A 25808-nucleotide genomic window follows, 5' to 3' on the forward strand; every position below is an offset into this window, starting at 1 on the left:
CCAGGCGCCCCTCTATTTACACGATTCAAAAACCCAGTTGTGTAACCATCTTCTTTCTGCCTTCCGTGAAGGGGATTGCAAAGTCATCTTGGGATGTGTGATTGAGTGCCTGCCATGTCCTCAGTCCTGTGCCTGATGCCCAGAGGGGACATTCGTCCCAAACACATGGCAGCTTGTGTATAATGCAGGGCTGGATGGTGTGGTGGAGACTCTGAGTGGCATGGGCTGGGAGCTCTGGGCAGAGGCATGGTGGTTTAGACCCTTTGGCCCCTTTCGAGTGGCAGATGCAGGCGACCAGGCATCCCCGTGGTGGCGAGGCCACTGCTGCCGGTTTGGATTGAGGAGCAGCATGACCTTGGAGGATCAGACCTTATTAGAGGAACGGGGCCAAATACACAGGCCTGGAATGAGTTTCCTCAGTTAGTAACCAAATCTGGGCACTGTTGCTTAGCTGGACCATTCACCGCCCATCTGTCCAGCCAGGATTTATTGGGCGCCAGTCACGGCCAGGGCCTGCCAGACACGTGATCCCTCCCCACCCCAGTGTCTTCCTTCCTGCTCCTCATGACCCTTCGGCTGCCCTTTCTGTTCCCAGAAGTACCTCCGGAGGCGCAAGTATTCCCTGTTTGCTGCCTTCTACTCGGCCTCCATGCTCCAGGATGTTGATGATGCCATCCAGTTTGAGGTCAGCATCGGGAACTATGGTAACAAGTTCGACACGACCTGCCTGCCGCTGGCCTCCACCACCCAGTACAGCCGGGCGGTCTTTGACGGTGAGGCCAGAGGCTGTGCGCCCGGCTGGGACCCAGACCACAGAGCAGGGGCTGAACCCTCAATACTGTTTCTCACGGAAAGCTGCCGGAGGCCCACGCAAAGGCCCTGGCCCATGCAAACCTATTTGGGGTGACTCCCAGCTCTGTCCCCCTGTGCTACCCCCCACTCCCCGCTCACCTCCAGGTGGGTCCCTGTTGCCAGGGCCACAGATGGGGCTCCTAAAACTGGCTGTGGTCAGCGTTGATGCTGACCTATGGCAGTAGTCAATTTCATGCTGGCTTGGTGTTGAGATTTTGGAGAGCGTGGGTTTCCCAGGGTCCTTCTAACAACCCCTTTGTTTGGATGAGCTAAAGAGCCCTAATGAGAGCAGCTGCTGTTTGTTCCGCACACGAAGGGAGCTCAGACCCCTTGTCTGAACCTTGGGGAATATGAACCACATGTGTATGTCCAAGGGAGTTCTCAGGGGGAAGGAGCAGGTGCCTGAATGTGTCCCACCCTGGGTCCCTTTCCTACCCACCCCTGTGCTCCTGGCTCAGTACCAGGCCCTTTGCATCCTTCCAGGGTGCCACTACTACTACTTGCCCTGGGGCAACGTGAAGCCTGTGGTGGTGCTGTCATCTTACTGGGAGGACATCAGCCACCGAGTCGAGGCTCAGAACCAGCTGCTCAGGATCGCTGACCGGCTGGTGAGTAGAAATTGCCTCACACCTGCACACACCCTTGTGCACGCCCCCTGTCCCTGTGGGGGCCTGTGGATCAGGGAGAAGGAGTGAGAATGATCTGAGGATCCCAGACTGAGGTAGGAGACGATGCAGAGAAGGAGCTGAGTGGAGCCACGCTGAAGCAACAGGATGGAGCCTTGCACCCATTCATTCATTCATTCACCAACTGCCTTTGACTCTGACCACATGCAGGGGTTTGTGCTGGAGGCTTGCAGCCACAAGGTAGACTTGAACAGGAATGCCTTCGGGAGTCAGTTGAGTGAAGGCAAGCACAGGTTCACCCCACACCTCTCATACAGAGGTTCCAAACTGAAGTGCAGGTGACACTCTAGGAGAACCACGGGAATGGATGGGGGCTCAGAGGAGGGAAAGGGCCAAGGAGCATTGGGGGGTGCATTGCAGAGGCCGCGAGGAGATGGGAGGCAGGAGCCCTGTTAGGATGCCATTGAGGTAGTCCGGGAACAATGACGAGGCGCCAGGCAGGAGGGACCTCAGGAGCAAAGCTGCAGGACTTGGGCTAGAAGGACTTGGTGGCTGGGGACTTGGAAAGGCAGGGAGAAGCAGTGTGTATGAGGTCAGGCAGTGAGTCCTGCTTTGGATGTGACCAGGGAGCCCTCTGGGGGTTTCCCTGTGGATGCTGAGAGCTGAGGGCCTGGCATTTGGCCAGAGAGTGGAGGACATCAAAGTGGACACAGGTGTAGAGGTCAAGGGCGTGCAGCTGGTGATCCTGGTGGTGGCCCCAGGCTGTTTCTGTGCGTGCATGGAGGCTCATCCACAAGGAGGGTGGCCCATGGGAACCCCGGGAAAGCAGGTGCGGCCACGCTGCTGGAGCAAGCCGGGGGCAGCGGGGTGGAGGGAGAGGGTTGCAGAGGCTTGGGCATGTCTGTGGGTGTGGAGGTGAGCACAGTGAGGCGGATGGGGGAGCGGTGTGGGGGGCAATTGGGGTCTTGAAGGGGCAGGGAGGGGATACAGGCCTATGTGAAGGCATGGTGGCCAGTCTTCCTGAGACTGGCAGCTCTTGGGGAAGGAGGAGACCAGCCAGCGCCCAAGTTCTTCAGGGCTTGGTGTCCATGTTCTACAGGTCCAGACTCCTTGGGGGTCAGCTGTTCTCTCGCAAGACGCTCCCTGAGGGCCTGGACTGGGTGTCCTTCCCAAGGCCTGTCCTCAGAATGGCATGTGCTCGGGGAGGCTGACAGGTGGGGAGGGGACCTGAGAGGACTCAGGGGTGAGCCCTTGATCTGACAGGTATTCTGTGAGAGGTCTCTGTCTCACAAGTCAGGGCTGAGGCCCGTGGAGATGGCTGCAGAGGAACCCCAGGAGGAGGCGGATGTGACCTGGGAGGGACTGGGCCGTGAGTTTGGAGAGGGAACTCCCTGCTATTGGAGGTTGTCTGAGTGTTCCTGAAGAAAGGGCGGGCAGATTGGGAAGGGATGGGCCCTTCCAGGTGGGGACTGGTGTGGACTCAGCAGGTCCCTCGCTGTGAGTTATCAGACCAGCTTGAGGGGGCCCGGTGAGGAGCCAAATGCAGCGGAGTTCTGTGGGAGCCTGTGCACGGCCTCAAGTCCTGTGACCAGGCCGGCGGCTGGGGTCCCAGGCTTGGGAATTTGGATCTGTTTGGTGTGGGGAGCCCCGGAAGGTTCTCGAGGCGAGACAGACTCTGGTTTGTTGGGTCTGGGCTCCGCCTTCTCTGCTCTACCTGTTCTCTCCTTTGGTTCAGGGTGACGGACTCAGATTTCGGTGACGGGGCCTGGGGGTTGGGGGTCTGGTGCGTACCTGCCACCCTGCAGTGCCGCTCCCAACCCTCGCCTGCCTGTTCCGCAGGAAGCTGGCCTGGAGCAAATCCACTTGGCCCTGAAGGCTCAGTGCAGCCCTGAGGACGTGGACTCCCTGTTGGCTCAGCTGATGGATGAGCTCATCTCCGACTGCAGGTAGGGGGTGCCTGGCACCCACGCGCCCTCCCCCCCCCCCCCGCCCCTCCTGGCTCAGCCAGGCCCTTTCCCTAGGAGTGTTCGTGTGTGGCAGTGAGTGGCGGCACGTCTCCCCAGCCACGCTTGGCCAGCAGTCCAGCCCGTGCTGAGTCCAAAGGTGGTGGAGCCAGCGCGGGGAGTTGAAAAGGTGACATTTAGAGCAGGTCATAAATCTCCCTGCAGCAGCGGCAGCTGCGGGCCTGGGGCGGCCCGGCTCACCTGAATGGGGAGCATTGTGTCTCTGATCCCCGACCTCCTATTTCCCTGATGGAATCTCCAGGAGGAGCTGGCTGGTGGGGGTGACAGTGCCCCTCCTCCCCAAGGCCATGTCGGGGACCCCGGTTTCTATTTAACCTTCTATTGACACGGCTGATCGTCAGCTTCAAGAAAAGAGGGCTCTGGGGGTGATGGAAAGTGCGGGTGCTTAGAGGCCCAGCAGAAGGGGAAGCATCTCGGCCTCCCCTCCACTGCTGGGTGATTTGGGGCTCACCACCCACCTGCTCTGAGCCTCCCTTTCCTCATCTTCAACCACATATTAAGAATAACTGCTTATGATAGCATGTAAGCAAAAGGCTTGGTCTTTTAGGAAGTATTTGATAAATGGTAGCTATAATTACTATTAAGAAAAAATGTCAGAAGACCTAGCTTCTTGTCCCTTTAACCGGCATTGTGGCTTTGGGCAGCTTCATTTCTCTGGACCTCCATTTTCTCAGCTGTTAAATGGACTTAATGATAAACAGTTGTTTTTCTACTGTCTGCGGGGTTAAGCATAAATGTATGAAACCCGTATTCTGTGCCCCTCTCAATCTTACCATTCCCCTTCTGCTGAATGTCCGAGAAGTGCCTTTGCACTCAGATGGGTAACCGTGGCCGCCTGACACAGGGCCTTCTCGTCCTTTGTGCCCCAGTTGGGAAGCACATCTTTATCAAACAAAACATTACCCCAGAGAAACTCCCCTGCCCCGCAGTGGTGGAATTTCAGGCAGATCATTCACCCATTCCCTGAATCTTTCTGAAGCCTGCAGCTTCAGCCCTCCTGAGGTGACAGATGCAAAAGTGAACAAAAGACGTACGTTGGGGAGTTAGAGGCGTGTGCCGTAGGAGCTCAGAGCAGGTACATCAAGCTCAAGTTGAATTCAGGGAAGCTTCCTGGAGTAGGGGATGCCCCCAATGTGAGTTCTGAAGGAGGAGTGGGAGCCAGCCTTTGGAGAGGGGACTGTCCAGGTAAGGGTGCGGAAGCCTGAAATGCCTGCTTCCTCCCTGGATTGGCAGGGGAAGCTGAAACCCAAATGGGACAGACCCAGGGGTCCACCAAAGTGAGCTCGGCTCTGAGAGGCTTTGGGTGGGGCCATGGGGGTCCTCAGGGTTCAGATGCTCGCCCTGGCTATAGTGTGAGCCAGGGGGTTGGTGGGGTGGCGAGCGGACATTGGACGATGTTACCCAAGCCAGGGACATGGGGAGGGATGGGGACAGAGAGAGACACAGGGCAGTGTGGACTCCTGAGGAGGCATCATAATGACAACAGCCTCGTCATGAACACTTTTTGTGCTAGGATTCATACCTCTAGTAAGTGGCTGGGCCTGATTAGATATGGGGGCTCAAGGAAGGTCTAGAATGATTCCCCAGCTCTGGCCAGAGCAGCTGAGTAGACATAGGGCTATTCTTAGAGGGGATCAGTGGGAGAAGAGCAGCTTTAGGGGAAGACGAGGAGCTTAGGACTGGCTGTGTTGGGTACCTGATGACAGCTGTGGTCTGGAGTTTGGAGGACAGAGTGAGGCTGGAGGGGCACATGGGGCGCAGTCAGCACAGGGAGGGGCTCGGAGCCTGGGAGCCCGGGTGTGGAGGGTGGGCCAGGGCTCTGGGCTCTACCCGCAGCACTGCTCCTGAATCATGGGTCGTGTGGACCTTGGCGGGTCTCAGGTGCCTGAAACATCGGAGACAGGTGGGACCCAAGTCCTGGGCTGCCCTCACTGGCCCTCTCAGGACTCTGTTCTCATACTTCTGCCTAAGCCTGGTCCCCTTTGAGTCCCTCTCCTGGGGATAGAAGGTGCCTGGGGGCCCCACAGGGACACTGATCCCAGGTCAGGAGTTGGGGGGCAGGTTCCCATCTTCTTGGAATGCACAAATGGCTCTCCAGGGAGGAATACTAAGCATCAGGACCAATTCCTTCAGGCACCGCTCGAGGCCACCGATAGCCCTGGGACAGCAGCAAGAGGCCTGCCTTCGCCTCTGACTCCATGCTGACAAGCGTTGGGGCCCCAAGCCAGTGCACCAGAGCCGACCCCTGGCTGCTCACCGTTCCTTCAGCCAGCCCCATCCTGCCTCCAAAATCAGTGTCCTTCGTTTCCCATCCGCCCTTTTCCCTGGTAGCCCGTCTGCCCCTGCCAGTGGTGCCCCCTCTGTTCTTCCAGCCCAGCCTTCTCCTCTCGTCCTCAGACCTACGGACCCATCTGCTTGCTACACATCTCTACCTGGATGTTCTGTCGGCACATCCAGTTCACTCTCGGGAGTCTTCCTAAAACTGTCGTGCCACCTTGGCTTCAGCCCTCAGTGGCTCCCAACTGCCTTCAGGAAAAGTCCCAGCTCTCATCCTGGTGGAGGGGCCTCTCTGTCCCCACTCCCTCTCTGCCTCATGGACCTCAGAAGTCCTACCTTCTGGCCCTTTGGAGCCTCTCACCACCCCACATGTGCTCCCTCCTGCCCCTGAGCCTTCGACTTGTGCACATGCTGTTCCTCCGGCCAGAATGCCATCTGGCTCTTCTTGGCCTGACTAGTTTCCTCCAGGAAGTACTTCTGCCTCTGAGGCTGCTCAGTCGACCTAGCCTGTTAGCCTCTCTGTTCTGGGTGTTCCCTGTGGGCAAGCCGGGATCTCCAAACCCAGCACCCACCCCCCCCGCCCCCCCATCAGGACCAGCTCATGAGGAATGAAGTGAATGACCCCTGGACCAGCTCATCTTTCAGGCTGGACACTGTCCCTTCCAGATGCTATTCTTGACAAAGACACCCATCCACTGCAGGGGACGGCGGCGACTTTGAGCGGTCCAGCTCTGTTCTCAGCCTGCACTGAGTCCTGCCCCGGGCCTGCCCACCATTTCCGAGTCAGCCAGGTTTGGCAGGGCAACAGCCCCTGTTTGAGGTTGGGGGCACAATATCATCTGACCTTCATTTTCCAGTCTCCCTGTCCTTTGGTACCTCTTGCCTTGGGCTTTCCTGGGGTGGGAAAGGTCCAGGATATCTTGCTGGTGGCAGTCACGGGTCCTGGCTGTTTCTGAGGGAGTCTTGGCTGGACTGGTGGCCTCCATGAAAATCTCCCTCTGGTGGTCTGTATGGCAGTCCCTCCCAGCTCCCGACCTAGGCTGGGAGCGTAAATCAGCCTCGTTGGCTCAGCTCTCCATATCCAACTCCAGATCTGCCTGCCCCCACCCTCAGGCCCACTCAGGCCTCCTTCCCAGGCAGGCCCCAGCCAGGACTCTGGCCCAGGCCCCCCTTTACCCACCCGGCATGCCCCTCCACCCCAATCGAGTGGGCTGGGGATGGAGGCCGCCCCTCTCCTGGCCTGGGGCAGCCCCATCCGCGGCACCCTCGGGGCAGTAAATATTATATTACTACAGGGTGTGCAGTACGTGACCTGAGACAGGCCCCGGGGCTTAAGTTTCCCCGAGATGGAGTTTGCGTACCGCTCCCCCCACCCTAAAAATTCAATTAAAAAAAATAACAGGAAAAATGTAGTGCGCCGAGGGCCTGCCAGAGTGGTGTATCTGGCGGCCGCAGTGCCGCTGCGCTCCGGCGGTAATTGGTTCTGCATAGCTCGGGGAAATTGGCAGAAAAATAAATCAGCCGGGAGCCGGAGTCGAGACGCTGCGGGGAGGGGAGTGTGAGGTGGGGGGGGGGGGGGGCTGCAAGTGCTGGGGGCAGGACTGGTGGAGCGGGTTTGACTGATGTCCTGCTTGGGAGTCAAGGGCTCAGTGGGGGTGGGGCAGGGGTGGAGCAGCCCCCAGACCCCCAAGCAGGGGTAATCCAGAGGGCTCCTGCCTGCTGAGGGAGAGCACAGAGGCCCCCACCCCACGCTCCCTGAATGACCCTTGTGTGTGTATGGACTGACCCCAGAGGCTTAGTATGGTCGGGAAGGGCCACGTGAAGAAAGACTTCCAGGGAGCCCAGAGGGATGGGGAGGGTCAGAGTTCTTTGCCTCCAAATAGGATTGAGTTTAAACCCAACCCCCACTTGGGGCCTAGGGTTGTATTTCTGGGGCTGTATGTACCCCGCACCTCCTCTCCAAAGGCTTCTGGGAGGGGTGTCATGGGGCTGCCCCAGGTCGACACATCTGTATTGCTGGCTGCCGGCCTCCCCACAGTGTCTGCAGTGGCTTGTCAGGGGTCCATAAATTTCCTTCCTGAAGAAAGTGTGCATACAACAGAATGGATTCATTTCAGCCAAGGGCAACTTAGCACTCTGGCCTCTGCTCTAGGAAGGTGCAGGGCACCGAGGGACCTGCTGGGCCCTCTGAGGGCTTGCAGTCAGTTGGGCAGAGGAGACACACATGCAACAGAACTCACATACATACAAAAGAACTCCTAAGTTCCAAACAGGCAGGTCTGGAATAACGGGCGGAGGGACTTCAGAACAGGAGGCACACAGACCAGTGTAGTTAGGGAAGGCTTCCTGGAGGAGGTGACGATGGAGCCGGTCACATGGAGATGACTGTGCATGTGGGTCAGGCTGGAGAAGGCACTTGGGGCACACGGAGTACCCAACAGGCAGGCGGAGGGTGTGGGGCCTATTTTGGCGGGGGGGGGGGGGTGTCCGTGTGCATGTGTGTGTACAGCATGTGTACCTGGGCCTGGACGACTGCCGGGTTCATCTCATCTGTCTCTCCCTCACAGCCAGCCCCTAGGCGACGTCCAAGAGATACCCTCTGCCACCCACCTGGACCAGTACCTGTACAGGCTGCGTACCCGTCACCTAGGCCAGATCACTGAGGCGGCCCTGGCACTGAAACTTGGCCGCAGCGAGCTCCCTGCTGCCCTGGAGCAGGCGGAAGACTGGCTGCTGCGTGTCCGGGCCCTGGCAGATGAGGTAGTCAATCCCTGGAAGGCGTCTTTCTTCCTCCCTGAGAGCATCAGAACTGGGAGGGATGTGGGCACTTGTCTGGGCTGTGATCCAGCTCTGGCTCCATTTCTGGGTGGGCTTGGTCCGGTGACTCAATTTTTCTGATCCTCAATGTCCCCAACAGGAGGAGAGAGGTTGCAATTGGATCCTGGGTGTTACGGGGCCTAGCTCAGAGCCTGTTGTCCGGTAGTGTTCGCACGGTGCCCCCAGTGTGCTCAATAAATGTCACCAAAGTGTGCCAGAGACAGAGCTGGGACCGGAACCCAGGACGCCTGGCTCCAGGTTCAGTGCTGGGGCCTGCTTCCCCGGGGACCTGACTCCTTCCTGCCAACTAGTACCTTTCTGCACCTGGCCTTGAACCTGCAAGTGGCCCTGCATTTCCTGCTCTCCCAAATGCCTCTGAACCCCAGGCCTGAGGAGGCTGCATTTATAGTAACTCTGAACCTTGTTATATTGAATCAGAGAGTGGTGGCTGCAGTTTGTCCCCACCTGCATAACACCCCCTTCCCCACCCCAGGTCAGATGTACCCACCCAGTTCCTAGGGCAAGCAAGCATTCTACAGATTTGTCCAGAATGAGGACAAAGTTCTGCTCAGATGTTACAGGTAGACTAGCTGTTGCCCATTCCGACCAGAGGTGTGTGGTCCCCCTATGGAGGGGGTGGGGGTGATGAGGAGGGACCTCCCCAGAAGGAATGTAAGAAAGGGCGGGGCCTGAGAGGGGCTTCTGGAGAGGCGAGTTGTGGAAGGGGAGAGGGGGTCCAGGAGGTAGGAGGCTGCGCAGAAGGCAGCCCAAAGAGTTGGTCCCTGAGAGTGAGCCTTGGACTCGTTCCCTGAGCAAGGCCTTGGGCATGTGGCCAGCTACCTGGGCAAACACTGTATTGCCCAGCCACAGGCTGTCCCCATACAGTGGCCACAGACTAATCTCTTGGGCTGGACAAAGGCTGCCTTCCATAATCTTGGCCCAGATTGGCCCTGGAACTCTCAGCACAGATTGTGATATGGCTGGGAGGGGTTAAGGTCAAGTGTGTACTATTGACTGCAAGGGAACCCAGAGAGAGTCTTTCTCAGGTTTGAGTGTGCATCAGAATCCTCTGAAGGGCTTGTTAAAACAGGTTGTAAACCCTGTCTGATCCTGCATGTCTGGGGTGGAGCCTGAGAATTTGCATTTCTAGCAAGTTCGCAGGAGCACTGCAGCTGCCGCTCTGTTGGCACCACGCTGGGAGAGTGGTTAGGAACCATTATTTGGAGTCAGAGGAACCTGGTTGGCTCCTACCCTCTTTGAGCTTGAATTTCTCACCTGGCAAGTGGGGCTGCCTATCTCTGCTGCAGGGAGGGAGTGCAGCTGGGAAATGCCCAGCGAGGCTCTGGGAGCATCAGCTGTCAGCCGTGGCCCTGGTTAAAGGCCCAGCACCACCTCACTGAGCACACTTTGCTCACCAACCTTGGAAGCAGATGGGCTGTGCCCAGTGGCTCTCACTCATAGTTAGTGGGTCCGAGGGGCTCAGGGCCTTGCAGTTTTGTTCCGGGCTAGTCACCATTTTCAGAGCCCAATGTCACTAAGCCCATAAAAGGACCAGACCCCACAAGTCCCTGCTATTAGAGAGAGGAGGGTGGGAGTGTCCTCGGGGAAGGGGCACATCTATGGATTTGCTGCTATTCTCGGGGTGAGGAAGAAGGGTAGCATCTTAAGTATGATGTCATTTCTCGAGTCAAATCAAATCCTCCAATCTCTGCCCCCGCCAAGAAGCATCTATCTACCCAGGGGAGGGAGATCTAAGAACATAAGCTCTCGGCTCCAGGCAGGAGTGTCTCTTCCCGGAAAATGTGGACTCAGCTCAGTGAATTTTTGGCAGGCTCCTGATGTGAGCGGACGCAGCCTCATGCCCTGTCCCTGGGGGCTCATAGCTGCTGAAGACAGAGGTGCCCAGCTGGCCCTGGGAGGTCAAGGGGTGGGCCACTCTTGAGGGTGGGTGGTGGGAGAGCTGGAAGCTGGGAGGAGAGGCTTGGGTGTCTCAGGGTGGACTGTGGGGCGTGGGTCTTCCCCACCCTGACTGCCGTCCTCTCTCCAGCCCCAGAACAGCCTGCCCGACATCATCATCTGGATGCTGCAGGGAGACAAGCGAGTGGCGTACCAGCGGGTGCCCGCCCACGAGATCCTCTTCTCCCGGCGGGGTCCCAACTACTGTGGCAAGAATTGTGGGAAGCTGCAGACGATATTTCTGAAAGTGGGTTCTTTTTTCTCAAGTCGTGACCGTATTTTCTCCCAGGTTGTCCCCTTCCTGTTCCATGGCCCCTCCTGTTCTCCATCTAACTGAGTCTTTAGGCTTGAGTCTCAGAAGGGGCCAAGGGCTTTGTGTAAATGGTTGTGTAAAACCATTTTCTGTTGTCTCTCCCCTACCAAGTCCCTAGACCCCACACACCTGGTCTAGAAAGTTGGCAGGTGAGAGCTGGAATCGGAGGTGCTAGGAATGAATGAGACAGGGTCTGTGCCCCTCCGCCCCCTGGCTGTCTGGGAGGGGCTGACTCCCAAGGCTGTTCTCGATCTCCCCAGATCTGGCTGGGTTCAGCTCTCAGCCCCCACCCCAACCTGTAAGAGCCTTGGTAGAGACCTCAATGCTCTGCCCAAGTGCATTGACTCTAGCTGGGATCAAGCTCAGATTCAAGTTCTTCCCTGTGGGAAGGCTGGTGTTTGGGCATCGAGTGTGCCTAAGGCTTTGGCCCCTCAGGGAGCTGGGGGCGAGTAATCCAGTACCCTTCATGTTGTCCTGCCTGCACCTCTCCTCCCCTTCCTCCTCCTCCAACCCCCATCCTTGCACCCTGTCCGTCTTCTTGACTGGCCAGCCTTGGGCTGAGTGACAGGGATGTGAGCAGGTGCCTGAGGACCCCATCCTCCTCTCTAGGTTAATGTGGGAACAGAGAGCCGAGGCTGCTTTGGTTGGGATATACTGTGGCCTGGTGGCCAGGACACAATTCAGGGAAATCCCTTCCTGTGCCATGACTGCCCGGGTCTGAGGGGAGAGTCCCTGTTAGAAGGGCTGTCACTGAGGCTGTCCTGCCGGAGGAAGAGTAGCCCTGGAAGGCAGGCCTGCCCCTTGCCACTCACTGCTCACTCCAGATGGTTCTGTTGGAATTATAAGCCATCTGGCCTTCTTCCCAGCCTGGCCCATCTGCCCCAGCCCCTTGCTCTCAGCCTTCTCTCCCCCGCCCCTCCTTCTATCCACACTAGGACCGGCACCTGCCTCGCCTCTTCCAGCCACTCATTGTTGGTTAGCCTTAGCCTCAAACCTCTCAGTGGCTGTTGGTCAACCCATTCACGTATTGGCCAGTCATTCCTGTCACCCCCTGGGGTCGGTAGAGAGGACAGGCTTCAACGGCACAGTGTGTGTGGACAGGTTACGGGGTTGGCTGGAATCCTGTGTTGCCTAACCTCCCTGACCTGCTGGCGGTCTTCTGACCCGTAAAATGAGCAGGAGGCTGCCCACGTCACAGGTTTTCAGGATTCAGTTAGGTGACGCAGGCCATGGGTCTTGCTGGAACGAGGTGATCCATGAATGTCCGTTTCTCTCCGCTCTTCTCCCCTTTCTCCCCCGTGGAGCTCCCTTGCTCCCTGGGGAGAGGAGGCTCCACCAGCACGACTGGAGGCCGACATAAAGGCAGAGATGAGCAGATACCTGGACTTGGGGTCACTGGGGAGGCCAGCTTTGCCTAGAGAGAGAGTGGGCAGGTGTCAGGCGGTGGGCTGCCCCCTCTCACCTGCATACGTGCCACCTGGGGCATGTTCCCTGTGCTGTCCTAACCTCCTAGCATCTTGCTTTACATCCCTCCTAAGCCAACTTTTCGCCTAGCAGGGCAGAAGGGAAAGGAAGTGAAGGAGCTGCCGCATCGGAGCGGGGCTAACCAGGAAAGGTTGTCTGGCTAGAGTGCAGGTGGGGATGTACTTAAACAGGATGAGCTTCAGGCTCTGACCTCTCGGCCCTGCGTCTTTGGGGAAACACAAACTGAAAAATTTTCCCTGATTCCAAGCAAAAGAAAAAAAAAGAAAGGAAGGAAAAAAAAAGATATAGAATTGTTTCTCGAAGTCTTCCCCACTGAGTTTATGAGCCCCGCCAGTAGCTCCTGAGCAAGCTGTACAAAAATGTTGGCAGCAAGCAGAGACCAAGAAAACATTGGTGTTTCTTAACTTAAACCAAAGTTGGAAAAAATGAGCACCAGTAGAGAGGGAGAGGAGCCCCAAACTAGACATTTCTTTATTTGCTGTTGCTATTTTGGGTCCGGCAGGCTGGCCCCGTCTAGGGGAGGGCAGGGGAGAGACTGGGGTTGGAAGGGGGAAGGGAGGGTCAGGCATTCCTGCCATCTCCCTGGGGCTCGTGGTTTGGAGGGAAAAAGGCCACTAACCACCCCAGGGAGGGGACAGCTGAAGCCAACAGTCATGGGAGGTTTCCAGGGGGTGACATGTGGGGTCAGGCCCTCCTCCAGGCTTTACCACGGATGAACCAAAAGCAGAGAGACCGGGTGAAGGGTGAGACCATCATTGTCGTGGCATGCCCTGCACCCCTTTCTGATCCCTCTCCATGGCCTGGGCTCTCCTTCCTGGGGTGTAGGCCTCCTCTACCTGTTGCGGACCTCTTACCTCGGCCCCCCCTTTCCTCTTCTGAACCCATCAAAACTCCCTTCTCCTCTCATTCAGCCCCCACCCCATTGCAGAGGAGGAGATACCCCTCCAGGCTCATGCTCACGAAACCTAGGTACTTAATGTGCTACTTCCTATAAGAGACAGGGTGTTGTTCTAAGAGTGAGAACTTCTGTTCCTCAGGCCATATCTGACCGTTGATTTCAATCAAACAGGGAAGTAGTTGTGGAGAATAACTGTTTTATGCTGGGTTGTTGTGGTTATTCCATTTTGGCAGAGCTTCTGAAAGTTTCAGGATAATAAGCAATTGAGGACCAGTGCCTAGTGGTTAACATGCTGATAAGCGCTTGAAAGGATAGGGCTATCAGATGATACACTGACATCGAGCCAAGACAAAAATAACAAAAACACAACCCCCCATCCCAAACAAACTGAAAATTAAGGAGGAAGCTTTAACCTCTTCCCCTTCCAGACCTGGATCGTTGTTATCTCCTTTAGAGATACGTAGTAGAACTGCACTCTCCAATATGGTGGCCATAAGGTGCTATTTAAGTTAATTAAAATGAAATAAAACTAAAAATTTGGTTCCTCGGTCACAGCAGCTACGTTTCAAGTGTTCAGTCACCAGCCACAAGGGGCTAGTGCTACCAGACTAGACCCTGTGGGTATAAACCATTTTCATTGCGACGGAAATGTTGTATGTTCCATTGGGCAGTGTTACTCTAGAAGAAACAGAAATGGAATGTGGTGGGAGAGGGGAGAATGGGGGACCCTGGTCTATCTAGGCATGGCTAATTTTAGCAGAGATCGCCTAGGTGCGGATGATACAGTCTTCTTTGGCGGGGAGGAATCTTGGCAGGTGGGGAGAAGCCTTCTTAATTATACGTTCCTGGGGCACCTGGTGGCTCCGTCGGTTGAGGGTCCGACTTCGGCTCAGGTCATGATTTTGCGGTCTGTGGGTTTGAGCCCCGCATTGGGCTGTGTGCTGACAGCTCAGAGCCTGGAGCCTGCTTCGGGGTCTGTGTCTCCCTCTCTCTCTGCCCCTCCCCTGACTCGTGCTTTGTCTGTCTCTCTCAAAAATAAACATTAAGAATTTTTTAAAAAAAATTTATATCTTCTCTTTCTGTGAAATTCTGGTAATTCCTCCAACAGGACATATGTCTAGTGGGTGTCAGGCCAATATGTCCAGTCCTGGAGGACCCCCCCCCCCCTTACCCCCAATCCCTGTCTCAGTTGGGACATCCTGATCCTAAAGGGAATCATGGGTTTCTGTCCTTCTCTGGTACCTAGTATCCAATGGAGGGCGTTCCTGGAGCCCGGATGCCAGTGCAGATACGGGTGAAGCTCTGGTTTGGGCTTTCTGTGGATGAGAAGGAGTTCAACCAGTTTGCTGAGGGAAAGCTGTCCGTCTTTGCTGAAACGGTGAGTGCTGCTGGCCTGCCCTGCCTGCCCTCCGTGCCCCAAGCTGTGCTGGACCCCCTCACTTCTCTTTATTGCTTGCTCTCCAGTATGAGAACCAGACCAAACTGGCCCTGGTTGGGAACTGGGGCACAACAGGCCTCACCTACCCCAAGTTTTCTGATGTCACGGGAAAGATTAAGCTACCCAAAGATAGCTTCCGCCCCTCGGCCGGCTGGACCTGGGCTGGAGACTGGTTCGTGTGTCCAGAGAAGACGTGAGTCACGGGCAGGGAGGCTGGGGGACCCCTCTGCTCTGGTCCTTCCTCTGAAAGGCTACAGTGCTATTAATTGCTCTACCACCCCTATGCTGGCAATGGGGACTTCCACTTGAACTCTTCCAGGGCCAGGGGCTGGCGAGGCGCTGTTCTTTTCTGGAAGGGCTCTAACAATTGGAAAGTCCTTTATTGTTTATTATTATTATTTTTTAATGTGTATTTGCTTTTGATAGAGAGAGAGAGAGTGAGAGAGAAAGAGAGAGTTGGGGGGAGGGCAGAGAGAGAGGGAGACACAGAATATGAAGCAGGCTCCAGGCTCTGAGCTGTCAGCATGGAACCCGATGTGGGGCTCAAACCTGCGGACCGCAAAATCATGACCAGAGCCAAAGTCGGACGCTTACCTGACTGAGCCACCCAGGCGACCCAAGAAAGCCCTTTATTATTAAACTAAAGTTGGCCTCCATTTGAATTTGCATCCACTGGTTGCAACCTTCTTCTCCAAGAGGTCACAGCCTGTTTCTTCCTCTCTGTGTTAACCCTTCCCATGCCTGAGGCCCCGCCTCTCTCTCTTAAGTGCCTCTCAGAACAAGGCGGTCTATCTGTATCACTGTCCTTTCTCTCTTTCTCCTTTCTCTTTTCCTGTTTGGCGTTCAACAACTGGATTTCTTTCTTTCTTTCTTTTTGTTTTTTTTTACTTTTTTAAAAAAATTGAAGTATAATATATATGATCTCAAGCATGCAATTCTTTAGCATACAGCTTGATGACATTTTCCATTTCGACAACCATCTATCTGTCTATTGAGCTTCAACACCCACCAGGCTTTTGGTGTCTTCAGCCCTCTCTCTCTTTTTGATGTCTTTTTCTTTATCTTGGGTGGTGGTATATTCTTTTGTCTATGAGTGTCTCTAGGTATCCCTGCATCCCCTTTTGCTCTCTCCCCTTGACCCTCTGCCCCTCCTTTCCCTCTTCTCTTTACCCTGTTGTTGGTGGGGTGAGGCTGATGCGGGAAGCTTGGCCAAGGCCTTGGGGTACTCTGCTGGAGGTGGGGATAGGTGGGGAGGTTCTGACCCTTCCCCCCCTCCAGCCTTCTCCATGACATTGACGCGGGACACCTGAGTTTTGTGGAGGAGGTGTTTGAGAACCAGACCCGGCTCCCTGGAGGCCAGTGGATCTACATGAGTGACAACTACACGGATGTGGTAAGTGGGTGCTCCAGGGGCAGGTGGCATTTGCTTTCCTGGGGTCCTGGATATTTGGGCTCAGGAGGGTCCTGTGGCTCAGAGGAGATGGGACATTTTCCCTCCTGTTCCCAAGTCCCCAGCTTCATGCTCTGGTTTCCAGAGAAACAGTGTGAGAACCAGTGTGAGTAGGATGCTGATCTGGAGTGGCACCTGGGGCTTCAGGGATGTATGTTGTCAAGTTGCATCTTTTCTGCTCCCCTGCTGATACCTGTCTCTTCTCACACTTGCCTGTCGTAGAATGGGGAGAAGGTGCTTCCCAAGGATGACATTGAGTGCCCCCTGGGCTGGAAGTGGGAAGATGAAGAGTGGTCCACGGACCTCAATCGGGCCGTTGATGAGCAAGGTGGGCAGCACATGGGGCCCAATGGGACCCACCCCAGCAAGATCAAGAGGTGTGCTGGTGGGACAGCTGAGTGCAGGGCCTTTTGCCCCGGGGCACCGGCCTTCAATGGGCTGCTTCATCCAGGGGACTTCTTAGATCAGCCCATACTTATAGCTATAAATTAAGAGTCGGTGGTCAGTCATGAGCCTGTGAGTGTGCTCCAGAGAGAGAGAGCCTCTGGAAAGATGGGGAATGGCCGGACAATGACTGACAGGTGCCCTTCCCCCAGGCTGGGAGTACAGTATCCCCATCCCCCCGGATCGGAAGCCAAAGCACTGGGTTCCTGCTGAGAAGATGTACTACACGCACCGTCGACGGCGCTGGGTCCGCCTGCGCAGGAGGGACCTCAGCCAGATGGAGGCACTGAAGAGGGTGAGCCCTCTAGGTGGTGGGTGGGATGAAGCCCTGGCTGGGGGAGGCCAGCTGGGCACACGTGTGCACAGACACACGTGTGTGTGCTCAGGACACGTATAAGGCACATGAGCTCCCTCGAGATGCTCACAGATCACACCCAGCACGTGCACAGGGCACACGCAGATCTTCCCATGCTTGTCCAGATGCTCACAGCCAGATGGCCATGACTACGCAAGGAGATGCACTTGGAACTGCCCAAGACCTGGAGGTACAAAGACATAGCCAGACTCTGGCTGTGGCTGCGTGTCCTAGAGGCAGGGTCTGAGCACGGGTTTGGCTGCAGGTAGTTTACGGAAGCAGTGCTCTCTGGTGTGCTGGGAGCAAAGATGTGGTCTTAGGCCAAGTCAGTTTTGGTCTGAGCTGTGGCTTGGGGAGGGGTGCCCCTTGGAGCAGCAGAAAATCATTCTCACCTGGAGGCAAGGGGGCTGGGGTTTGTACCCTCTTAGCTGTGTCATCAGCTGGGGCTGCTGGGGCTGGGCTGAGGGACGCACCCTCCCCATGGGGCTTGCTTCCTTCAGCATGGGCAGTTCCCTGGAGAAGGGGGCCGCTGGAGCTGGTAGGTGAGGACGTATGTATCGTGTGAGTGTGCCAGCTGGGAGAGTGGCCTCGGTGGGCTCCCTCAGCATTTACCAGGGGATGTGTACACAGTGCAAGTACACATGCCCACAGGCATGCCCGTATACCCACAGCACAGAGGCGTAGAGTGGACACATGAGTGCACACAGCACATGCACCTGCTCCTAGAGTCCTGCAGATGCCCAGGTGCTGCACAGCCTCAGTGCCTGCCTTCCCTGGGGCCTCTTGCTCTGTGTTCTTCCTTCCCAAGCATGCAGTTGAATTTTGGTCCAAGAACCAGGCCTCCTCCAGTCCAAAAGTAGCCTTTGGCATCACCCAAATTTCTTCCTTTCTCTTTGGGCACAGAGAATCTAGACAAGTATGTCACTGGGTCCAGGGAGAAGCAATGTTTTGAGGCAACAAACCATTTTTGGTGCCATGAACCAGACAGACTCAGCTCTCCCTGCAGGAGCACCCAGGGGACAGAGGTGAACCGTGTCAGGCAGCGTGGCTTGCCAGTCCAGCTTCCCTCTAGGACAGGCACTTACTGCTTAGTTCATAGCCTGAGACTGAGGTGTACCCGAGGACAGTCTCTCAGGTCACCAGCTGAATAGGAAGGGACTTCCAGGTCTCTCTCCAGGTCTGGGAAAGGGTCCCCTCGAGGAAATGTGGGGGCGGGGTACCTCCACAGCTGACCTAGGTCTAGCCTAAGGAAAAAGAGCCTGGAGTCGGGAAACAGAATCTTCATTTACCCGCTTCTATTTTTATAAGCTGGGAGGTGAAGTGAAGAAGAAAAAGGAAATGACAAGAAAACCTTGGGTCCATGAAATCCATTCTTAATCTGAGTAAACAAACAAACCCAAAGCCGAGTGTTTTCAGCCCTGCTTTAGTCGACCTTCCCTTTCTGGCTCCTTGGGTCCCCACAACCCGGGGAGCCTCTTCCCCTCCTGATTTTCCGACTCGGGCTCTTGTCATTGCAGAAGCTGCTCAGAGCCCCCCTCCTCCAGGTAGCCCTCCCAGGTTTTCCCACCTGGAGAGTGCTGGTGTGGAGCGGGTGGGGACTCCTGGAAGGCAAGCCAGAGAGGCACAGCAGGAGTCCAGCCCAAGGACTCCTTGCAAGCCTCCAAGCAGTGCCTGAGCCTGCCCTGTTCTCTCCCATGCAGCACAGGCAGGCAGAGGCGGAGGGCGAGGGCTGGGAGTACGCCTCGCTCTTTGGCTGGAAGTTCCACCTGGAGTACCGCAAGACAGATGCCTTCCGCCGCCGCCGCTGGCGCCGCCGCATGGAGCCCCTGGAGAAGACAGGGCCTGCGGCCGTGTTTGCCCTCGAGGGGGCTCTGGTACGTTGTCCCTGGGCCTGTGGTGGGTCAGCGGGGTGCAACTTGCTTTCCAGGGCTGTTCAGGGCTGAAGTAGGAACCCGCGGGATAGCACTTCAGATGGAACAGTGGCTGGTCACCTTGGCTACACAGCTCCTTTAGGGTTGCCTGTGGGGAAAGTAGATGGCAGTCTGGGTGTGCTCCTAAAGTAAAATGGCTCCCTTCTTGGCACTGGGAGATCCACTGCTGCTTTGTGTAGTCAAGTTGGGAGCAGGCAGAGAGGGTCTCGGTCTGACCTATGGCTAGAGCCGAGGGACCTGGCTCTTCTTGAAGAGGCTGGCTGCTGCAGGGTGGGTCTCGGAGGCTTTGGACTCACCCCAGGGAGTAGCCAGAGAGGTCTAATAACCTCTGAATGTCCTTGGTTGGACACAAGTGCTCCTTGGCTGGACAGAAGCCGTGTCACGGCATCCCTGGGAATTCTGGGAGAGAGATGTACCTCAGAAACTGAGTCCTCAGGCTGGCTTTCTGCCTTAGAGCACACTTTTTGGAGCAGGTCACATTGGGGCAGCTCAAGGTTACCTAGGGTCTGGCTGATGTGTTCTCCCAAAAGATGAGCAGACCCTTCCTGGCTAGTCTGAGTAGGGCCATTCTCCGCTCTGTTTTGGCCTGGGGATTTCTGGAGGTGGGAGGAGATACAGAGTCAGAGACCCTTCTTCTGAAATCTAGCCCACCCCCTGGGGCTTTGGGCTGTGACTCAGGGAGCAGGTCCCACCAGCTTCTATAGCTGACATGTGCACCAGTTGTGTGTGTGTGTGCATGTGTGTGTGTGTGTGTGTGTGTGTGTGTGTGCAGGTGCACATGTACATGAGGATTTGATCTGAGTGAGGAGCAGTGGGTCTTTGCCTTGAACCAGGGAGTACAGAGGACAGGCCCAGGATCTGATGGGATGGAATCAGGAGAGGAGGTGAAGTTGGCAGTGTCCCGAGAGGGGTTACAGCCCTCTCGGGCCTTGATGGTGGGCCAGGTGGCAGCATGGGAGAGGACACCCTCTGGGGGCCGGATAATGCTGGATGTCTGATGATGTCTTGGGGCCAAGTTGTGGGGAGGCTGAAAGGAGACGGCAGAGCTCTGGGCTGCTGGGCTCGTGCTCAGCCTGGGTGGGAGGAAACTGCTGCCCCAGCTGGAGCAGCCACAGCTGGAGGGCTTGTAGGGCAGGGCTGGTGTCCATTGACTCTCTTTGTCCTGTCAGAAAGGGCCTGGCTTGGGCGCAAGGCAGGGCCTGGGGGTGGTCTTGTGGCTCCAGCTGAGGGGCGGGAGGATAAAGGCCTCTGCGGCAGAACTGAGTCAGGGCCATGTCTGAGAAGGCTGGGCGGGCACCCTAAGGTGAACAGAAACTCAATGAAATGGGTTAAAGAGAGAAGAGGAGTTTAAGGGCTCAGATTGATGGGAGAGCCCAAGAGGCCAAACAAGCATTAAGCCTGGCAGGACTCTGTTTCTGACATCTGCCTCTGTCTTGGCCTCATTCTCACACTGCCTCACTCTGTGTGGTAACGAAGATGGTGCCCACAAAAAAGACTGACACCAACTTTATAGCCGGCAAAGTCCTGGTAGGTAAAATAGCACAGCCCACCTGGCATCCTCTGTTTTCCTCACAGTTGGAGGCCCCAGAGAGGAGAGTGCTATTTTCACCATAATGCTGTGACAGTCTCGTGGGTGACTGACTAGCTGTCTTGGTCATGTGCCCATGCCAGCCTGAAGGTGAAGAATGGAATGTTCTGATTGGCCACTTTGGTCATGCCCCTTTTCTGTAGTCGACAGCACCACCAGGATGGGGAGAAGAGCACCTGGAAAGGAAAAAAAAAAAAACCCAAACGGTGCTGGGCAAAGAGCTTTTGATGATGGCCACAGGACTCTGTTCAATGAGCAGTAGGGAACCAGTGTGGATTGTTGAGCAGAGGAGTGCTCTGGTCAGAGCTGGGCTTCAGGGCCATTAATCAAGTAGTCACGGAGGATGATTGGGGGTGGAAGAGTAGAGACCATCAGGAACCTTGATTAGTGATCTGGGATGAGGCGACCATCTGGGGTGGGAGCTAGGGGAGGCAGTAGAGGGCAGTATAGTGGCAGAGTTTGGAGAGGGTCAGATGGGCCCAGAGTCTGCTGGGTGCGTGGTAGGGCCTCTCCCATTGCTGGGCCATGGGGCGGGCGTGGTGGGCCTGGGGCTGCGATGAGTTCATGGCTGGCCCTGGCAAGTCTGACACACATGGTTAAGTGCTGTGTGAAGAAGGCGGACCTGGCAGCCGCTTGCCGGGCCGCTTAGGGCAGGGAGGCCAGGGCCGTGGGAGAGAGAACGCAAGGCCAGAGGTAGCCAGAGACACATGGACGGAAGTGTGGATGTGTTCCGGGGCTGGCCAGGATCTGGGGGAAGAAGAGGAACAAGGCTGGGGACCCACTGCCAAGCTTTCATGGCTCGGTGACTGGGAGAATGAAGGGGGGTACTTCCCAGACATGGAGAAACCGATCCGTTTATTCTTTATGTGGGAGAAAATGTCGTGAGGGAGCATTGAAATCAAATGTCAAGGCAACAGACATGGGGAGGTGGTTGATTGTGAAGCAGATGTGACTTGCCTGTGATATGCAGAAGAAACCAACATAGTGAAGTCCTCTGAGTCCTGGGGGAACTTGGCTGACATAGAGAACCAGAGGCAGACAGTGGTTGGAGAGGCTGGATCCCACAGACCTGGAGTTGGAGGACACAGTTTTGGAAAGTCTTTAGGTGTGGCCAGCATTTGGACAGGGCCACAGGCCCATTTGATGGTAACTATCTAGACTACTCTACTTTAGTGAATCGAACCTCCATCAGCACACAACACACACTCACACATGCACACACACACATGCGCACACATACATGCACACAAACACTCTCTCTCTCTCTCTCTCTCTCACACACACACACACACACACACACACACACACACTCCTCCATGGCCACTTTTATGTGCTCCTGCCCTGAACCTGCTGTCTTTCGTCCTGGGACATACTGATGCTCCAGCAAGGCATGGGGGCTAAAGTCCACCCTGCATCATGGGAGCAGATGGTAGGGATCTCTGGGTGCCAGGACCCAGCTACTGTCCTGGGTGCTGCCCTTACCCGCTGGTTACTTTTGTCTGCTGATTTGCCTGGTGAGAGCATGGTGGGATAGGTGAGGCTTCTCAGGGGAGCAGGTTTGGTTTGGATTCTGCCTTCTCTGCTTCCTAGCTGTGGACAGGTTACTTATCCCTTTAGCGACTCTGTTACCTCACCTGTGAAAGTCACTGCATCCTAGAGTCGTTGTAAGGAAAAACCACATGGCACGTCTTTAGTGCTTCTCAGCCTTAGTCAACGTAGGAGCAATATGGCGGCTTTGTTGCACACTCTTGATTACATGTCTGGGTGAACCTAGAGTCTACATTTCTAAGAGGACTCTGGGTGATGCCAGTGCTGCTGGTCCAAGGACCATCTCTGAGTAGTGAAGATGTGAAGTACATCGTGCCTGAGGAAGATGAGGGGGGTGGTCACATCACCCTCCTTCCCTACTTGGATGCCTTTTTTTTTCCCTTCATGTTTTTTAAAAATTTATTTATTTTGAGAGAGAGAGAGAGAGAGAGAGAGCGAGCAGGGGAGGGACAGAGAAAGAGAGGGAGAGAGAGACTCTCAGGCAGGCTCTGCACTGGTAGTGGGGTGGACACAGGACTCCAGGTGGGGCTCCAATTCACGAATAGTGAGATCATGACCTGAGCCAAAATCAAGAGTCAGATGCTTAGCCGACTGAGCCACCCAGGCGCCCCTTTAGATGCCTTTTAGAGAGAGGCGGAGTGTATCCATTATTTGGGGAAGGTGTGTGGCCAGGGTCCTAGAGAGGGAGACAGGGTATGATGACATGTTCTCCTTGCTCCTTGGTGGGAGAAAAGTGATTTTTACTTCTAATGATCCCCTGATCTGATGGTGGAGGCCTGGCCTACGGGGGACTCTTGTCTGGTTAGGAAGAGAGGCATTCACATGTGAGTACAAATAAACCCCATAGGATCTGCATCTTTGAAGTGCTGGAGGGCAGAATGAGAGTCATTCCAGAATGATGGTGTCTAGTGAGGGAGGCTTCTTAGGGAAGGACATTGGGAGGCAGACCTTGAAGGAGTCCAGGGAAGAGCCGTGGGTGGTGGCCAGGTGGACTCCCTGGTAATCTGACATTTCTGGCTGTCTGGGCCCGAGCACCAGGCCTGTGGCGCCCCCTTGCCTCCTACCATCCTTCTCCTGGCCCACAGGTCCACCAGAAGGCCGAGCCTTGCCTGCCAGTTTCCCTCCTGAAGACATCTTGCTGGAAGGCAGGCCCTGTCTGCTCATTAGCACGGGCAGCCTTTCCCTGAAACCTTCTGCTGGGGCCAAGCCTGGCTCCCTCCATGGAGCGGGAGGCCCTGGCTCCGTCTGCTAATCGTCTGCTGTCTCCATCCCGAGCATTATTTTATTTTCGTATTATTCTTTTTCCAGCTAATATCCTGGCATTCCCAAAGACACCGGTTTCATAATCTTCCTGGCGTTCCCAGGGAGCTGGGAAGCAGAGCACAAAGCTGCTATTATAACGCGTTCCATCCAGCCTCCCTCTCCTCGCCCCACACCCCTTGCTGCCGCCACCGCCGGCTCCCACCCAGGCACCCCTTCCCGACGCCACCAGCCTCTCTGGGAACTCTGGTGACGGCTGCTGGGATGAGCTCACGGAATCCATCCCGTCGCCCTTGCCCTGGGCCTGCCCTCCATGTGCAAGGATTTTTCCAGAGCCCTGCCTCTGTGCTTGGCCCCGAGGGTTAGGAAGGGTTTTCTGAAATGCCTGAGCCTGGGCAGGAGGGAAGGAGATGGGGACTCGGCAACATGTGCTCACAGCCTTGGAGATTTTTAGAGCTGGAAGGAGCTTTCATGTTCGAAAGGCACTCTCCACCTGGCTTTGGGTCCCTTTGAAATTGGATGCATGGTTGTGGGTGTGCGGATGTGATGTGTAAGCACATGGATGATGTGTGTGCACATAACAATATGTGCGCAATGTGCTTGTGTGTGATATGTATGTGCACGTATGTGTGTACACGTGGGTGATGTGCATGTATGTGCACATGTGTGTCTGTGGTGTGTAAATTCTGACATAAGGTTCACGGTTTCCTCCAATTCTCAAGGGAATTTAGGACCCCAAAGAGGATAAGAATTGCTAAAACCCATTTTGCCGTGTGCTAAAGATCAGGCTGAAAGCTTTATATACATTGTCTCATTTTATCCTCACAGTGACTCCAGAAGACTGGATTCTATTATTATACCCATTTTCCAGTTGGGGAGACTGAGGTTTCAGAACTGCACTGTCTAATACAGTAGCCACTAGCCACATGTGAGTATTTAAATTTACATTTAAAGTAATTAAAATAAGACAATTTAGTTTCCCAGTCACACCAACTACATGTCAAGTGCTCAATAGCCCCACCTGGCTCGTGGCTACCATTTTGGACAGTGTAGCTCTAGAACAGTTTCATCGTCGCAGAAAGTTCTGTTGGACAGTAGTGCTGTTCTAGAACAACTCTGAGCCCCTCATATTACTCCAGAAGAAACAGACCTGAGAAGGGGTTTGCCTAGTGGCCCAGCGTGAGTCAGTTCTAGAACCAAGGCCAGACAATGGGCTCTTCTGTCCTCTCTCCCCAAGTGCGTATCTCCATTCCTATTAAGGCGTAATGTCCTCCCCCTAGAGAGGGCCCTTGAGTGGGGTCCTAGGGAGGGTCCTGGGCTGCTGGCTAGAGCTCTTGGCTGTTGTGTAGCCATGTGGCTTGGCTTCCCTGGGGCAGTTAGAGGGGAGTTGGCAAAACTGCCGTCAGCCCTGGAAGCCTCCAGTTGGTTGTCAGAAGCCTGAGTCTTGACCTGAAGTGGAGAGGATCTACAGAGACAGGCATTCCCAGACCAAGCCTAGGGGCAGAGAAGAGCAGCTGGGACTTGGAAGTGCTGGGGGTGGGGGTGGGGGAGCTTGGGGAAAGGCTGGTGCCAGAGAGGAGCAATGTGGGTTTTGAGCTGGCTGAGAAGGAGGTCAGATGTGAGTGGGGAGGGGAGGGGCCATCTCTGCACCTGGATGAAGCCCATGCCGTACACAGAGCATGCAGGCCCGGTTCCCAGAGCGGGCGCTTTGACCAGGGGCAGCGTCTGGGAGGTGAGAGGGGTTTGCCTCATTAAGTAATCAAAATCCCCACTGGTCTACACAGGCGGGGCAGGTGGCTGCAGGTTTCCCTGGATTCTATGTTTCGAGTATGGTAGCTGAGCACCTGTTCTCTACCTGGCTTTGTGCTAGCGGGAGCTAACGGAAGGCTGGCCGACCGCTCAAGAGCCTTCTGCTGCTCCACACAGAAGGACCATTTGGGTAATTCCTTTAAATGGGTGGACCCTTGGATCAGTCTCACTCCAGATCTGGATGCTGAAGTCTTGAGGGTCCAATTGTATGTTTGGGTACCTGAGACAAAATGCCAGCACACAGGCATGCATGGGTGCTGAGGGGTGTGTGTGTCACAGCTGGGCAGATGTGTCTGGTGCCCCATGCGTGCCACGGTCCATGCGCTGGGGTCTGCATCCACAATTGCTAGGGTGACCTTATAATTTATTGCCTATACTATGTGTAATCATGCTGGGAAAGAGGCATAAGGGAGGGCCATCCCAGACAGACTGGAACCTGATTATGGCCCTGATTACGGAGGCACCCTGGCATTGGGTAAAACCCGCTTGAGCGTTCTCTGCAGCCTCCACGTTGGGAGACACGGAAAGCCTAGAGGGACGCATACGCGCACACACACACATACACGCAGACGCTTGCGCCAGCCCACACGTGGCATCGTGGATTCTCCAGGTTTCCTGATTCCATTCCCAAACTCCCCAGGGGCCGGCCAGTAGTTTTGCAAGGATTTTTGCAGCTGCTTCCAAGCCTCGGCTCCAGCTGTAAATTAAACGGGGGTGCACCCTTGCCTGCTATTCTA

At 55.6% G+C, this 25808-nt stretch overlaps 1 protein-coding gene across 22 annotated transcripts in view; it reads left to right on the top strand.

The window, feature by feature from the left end:
- Positions 1-25808, top strand: part of DYSF (dysferlin) — a 225210-nt gene that overhangs the window by 101025 nt on the left and 98377 nt on the right. For all 22 annotated transcript variants that reach the window (XM_043603645.1, XM_043603652.1, XM_043603654.1 and 19 more), the window contains 11 exons: positions 596-773; positions 1336-1460; positions 3318-3424; positions 8347-8539; positions 10644-10799; positions 14495-14626; positions 14713-14879; positions 15965-16079; positions 16359-16464; positions 16733-16875; positions 18636-18809. In XM_043603645.1, the coding sequence (XP_043459580.1) occupies positions 596-773; positions 1336-1460; positions 3318-3424; positions 8347-8539; positions 10644-10799; positions 14495-14626; positions 14713-14879; positions 15965-16079; positions 16359-16464; positions 16733-16875; positions 18636-18809 (1596 nt within the window). The remainder of the gene's footprint in view (positions 1-595; positions 774-1335; positions 1461-3317; positions 3425-8346; positions 8540-10643; positions 10800-14494; positions 14627-14712; positions 14880-15964; positions 16080-16358; positions 16465-16732; positions 16876-18635; positions 18810-25808) is intronic.

The sequence above is a fragment of the Prionailurus bengalensis genome, chromosome A3 (assembly GCF_016509475.1).
Source record: "Prionailurus bengalensis isolate Pbe53 chromosome A3, Fcat_Pben_1.1_paternal_pri, whole genome shotgun sequence".
In the NCBI taxonomy this organism is placed as follows: domain Eukaryota; kingdom Metazoa; phylum Chordata; class Mammalia; order Carnivora; family Felidae; genus Prionailurus; species Prionailurus bengalensis.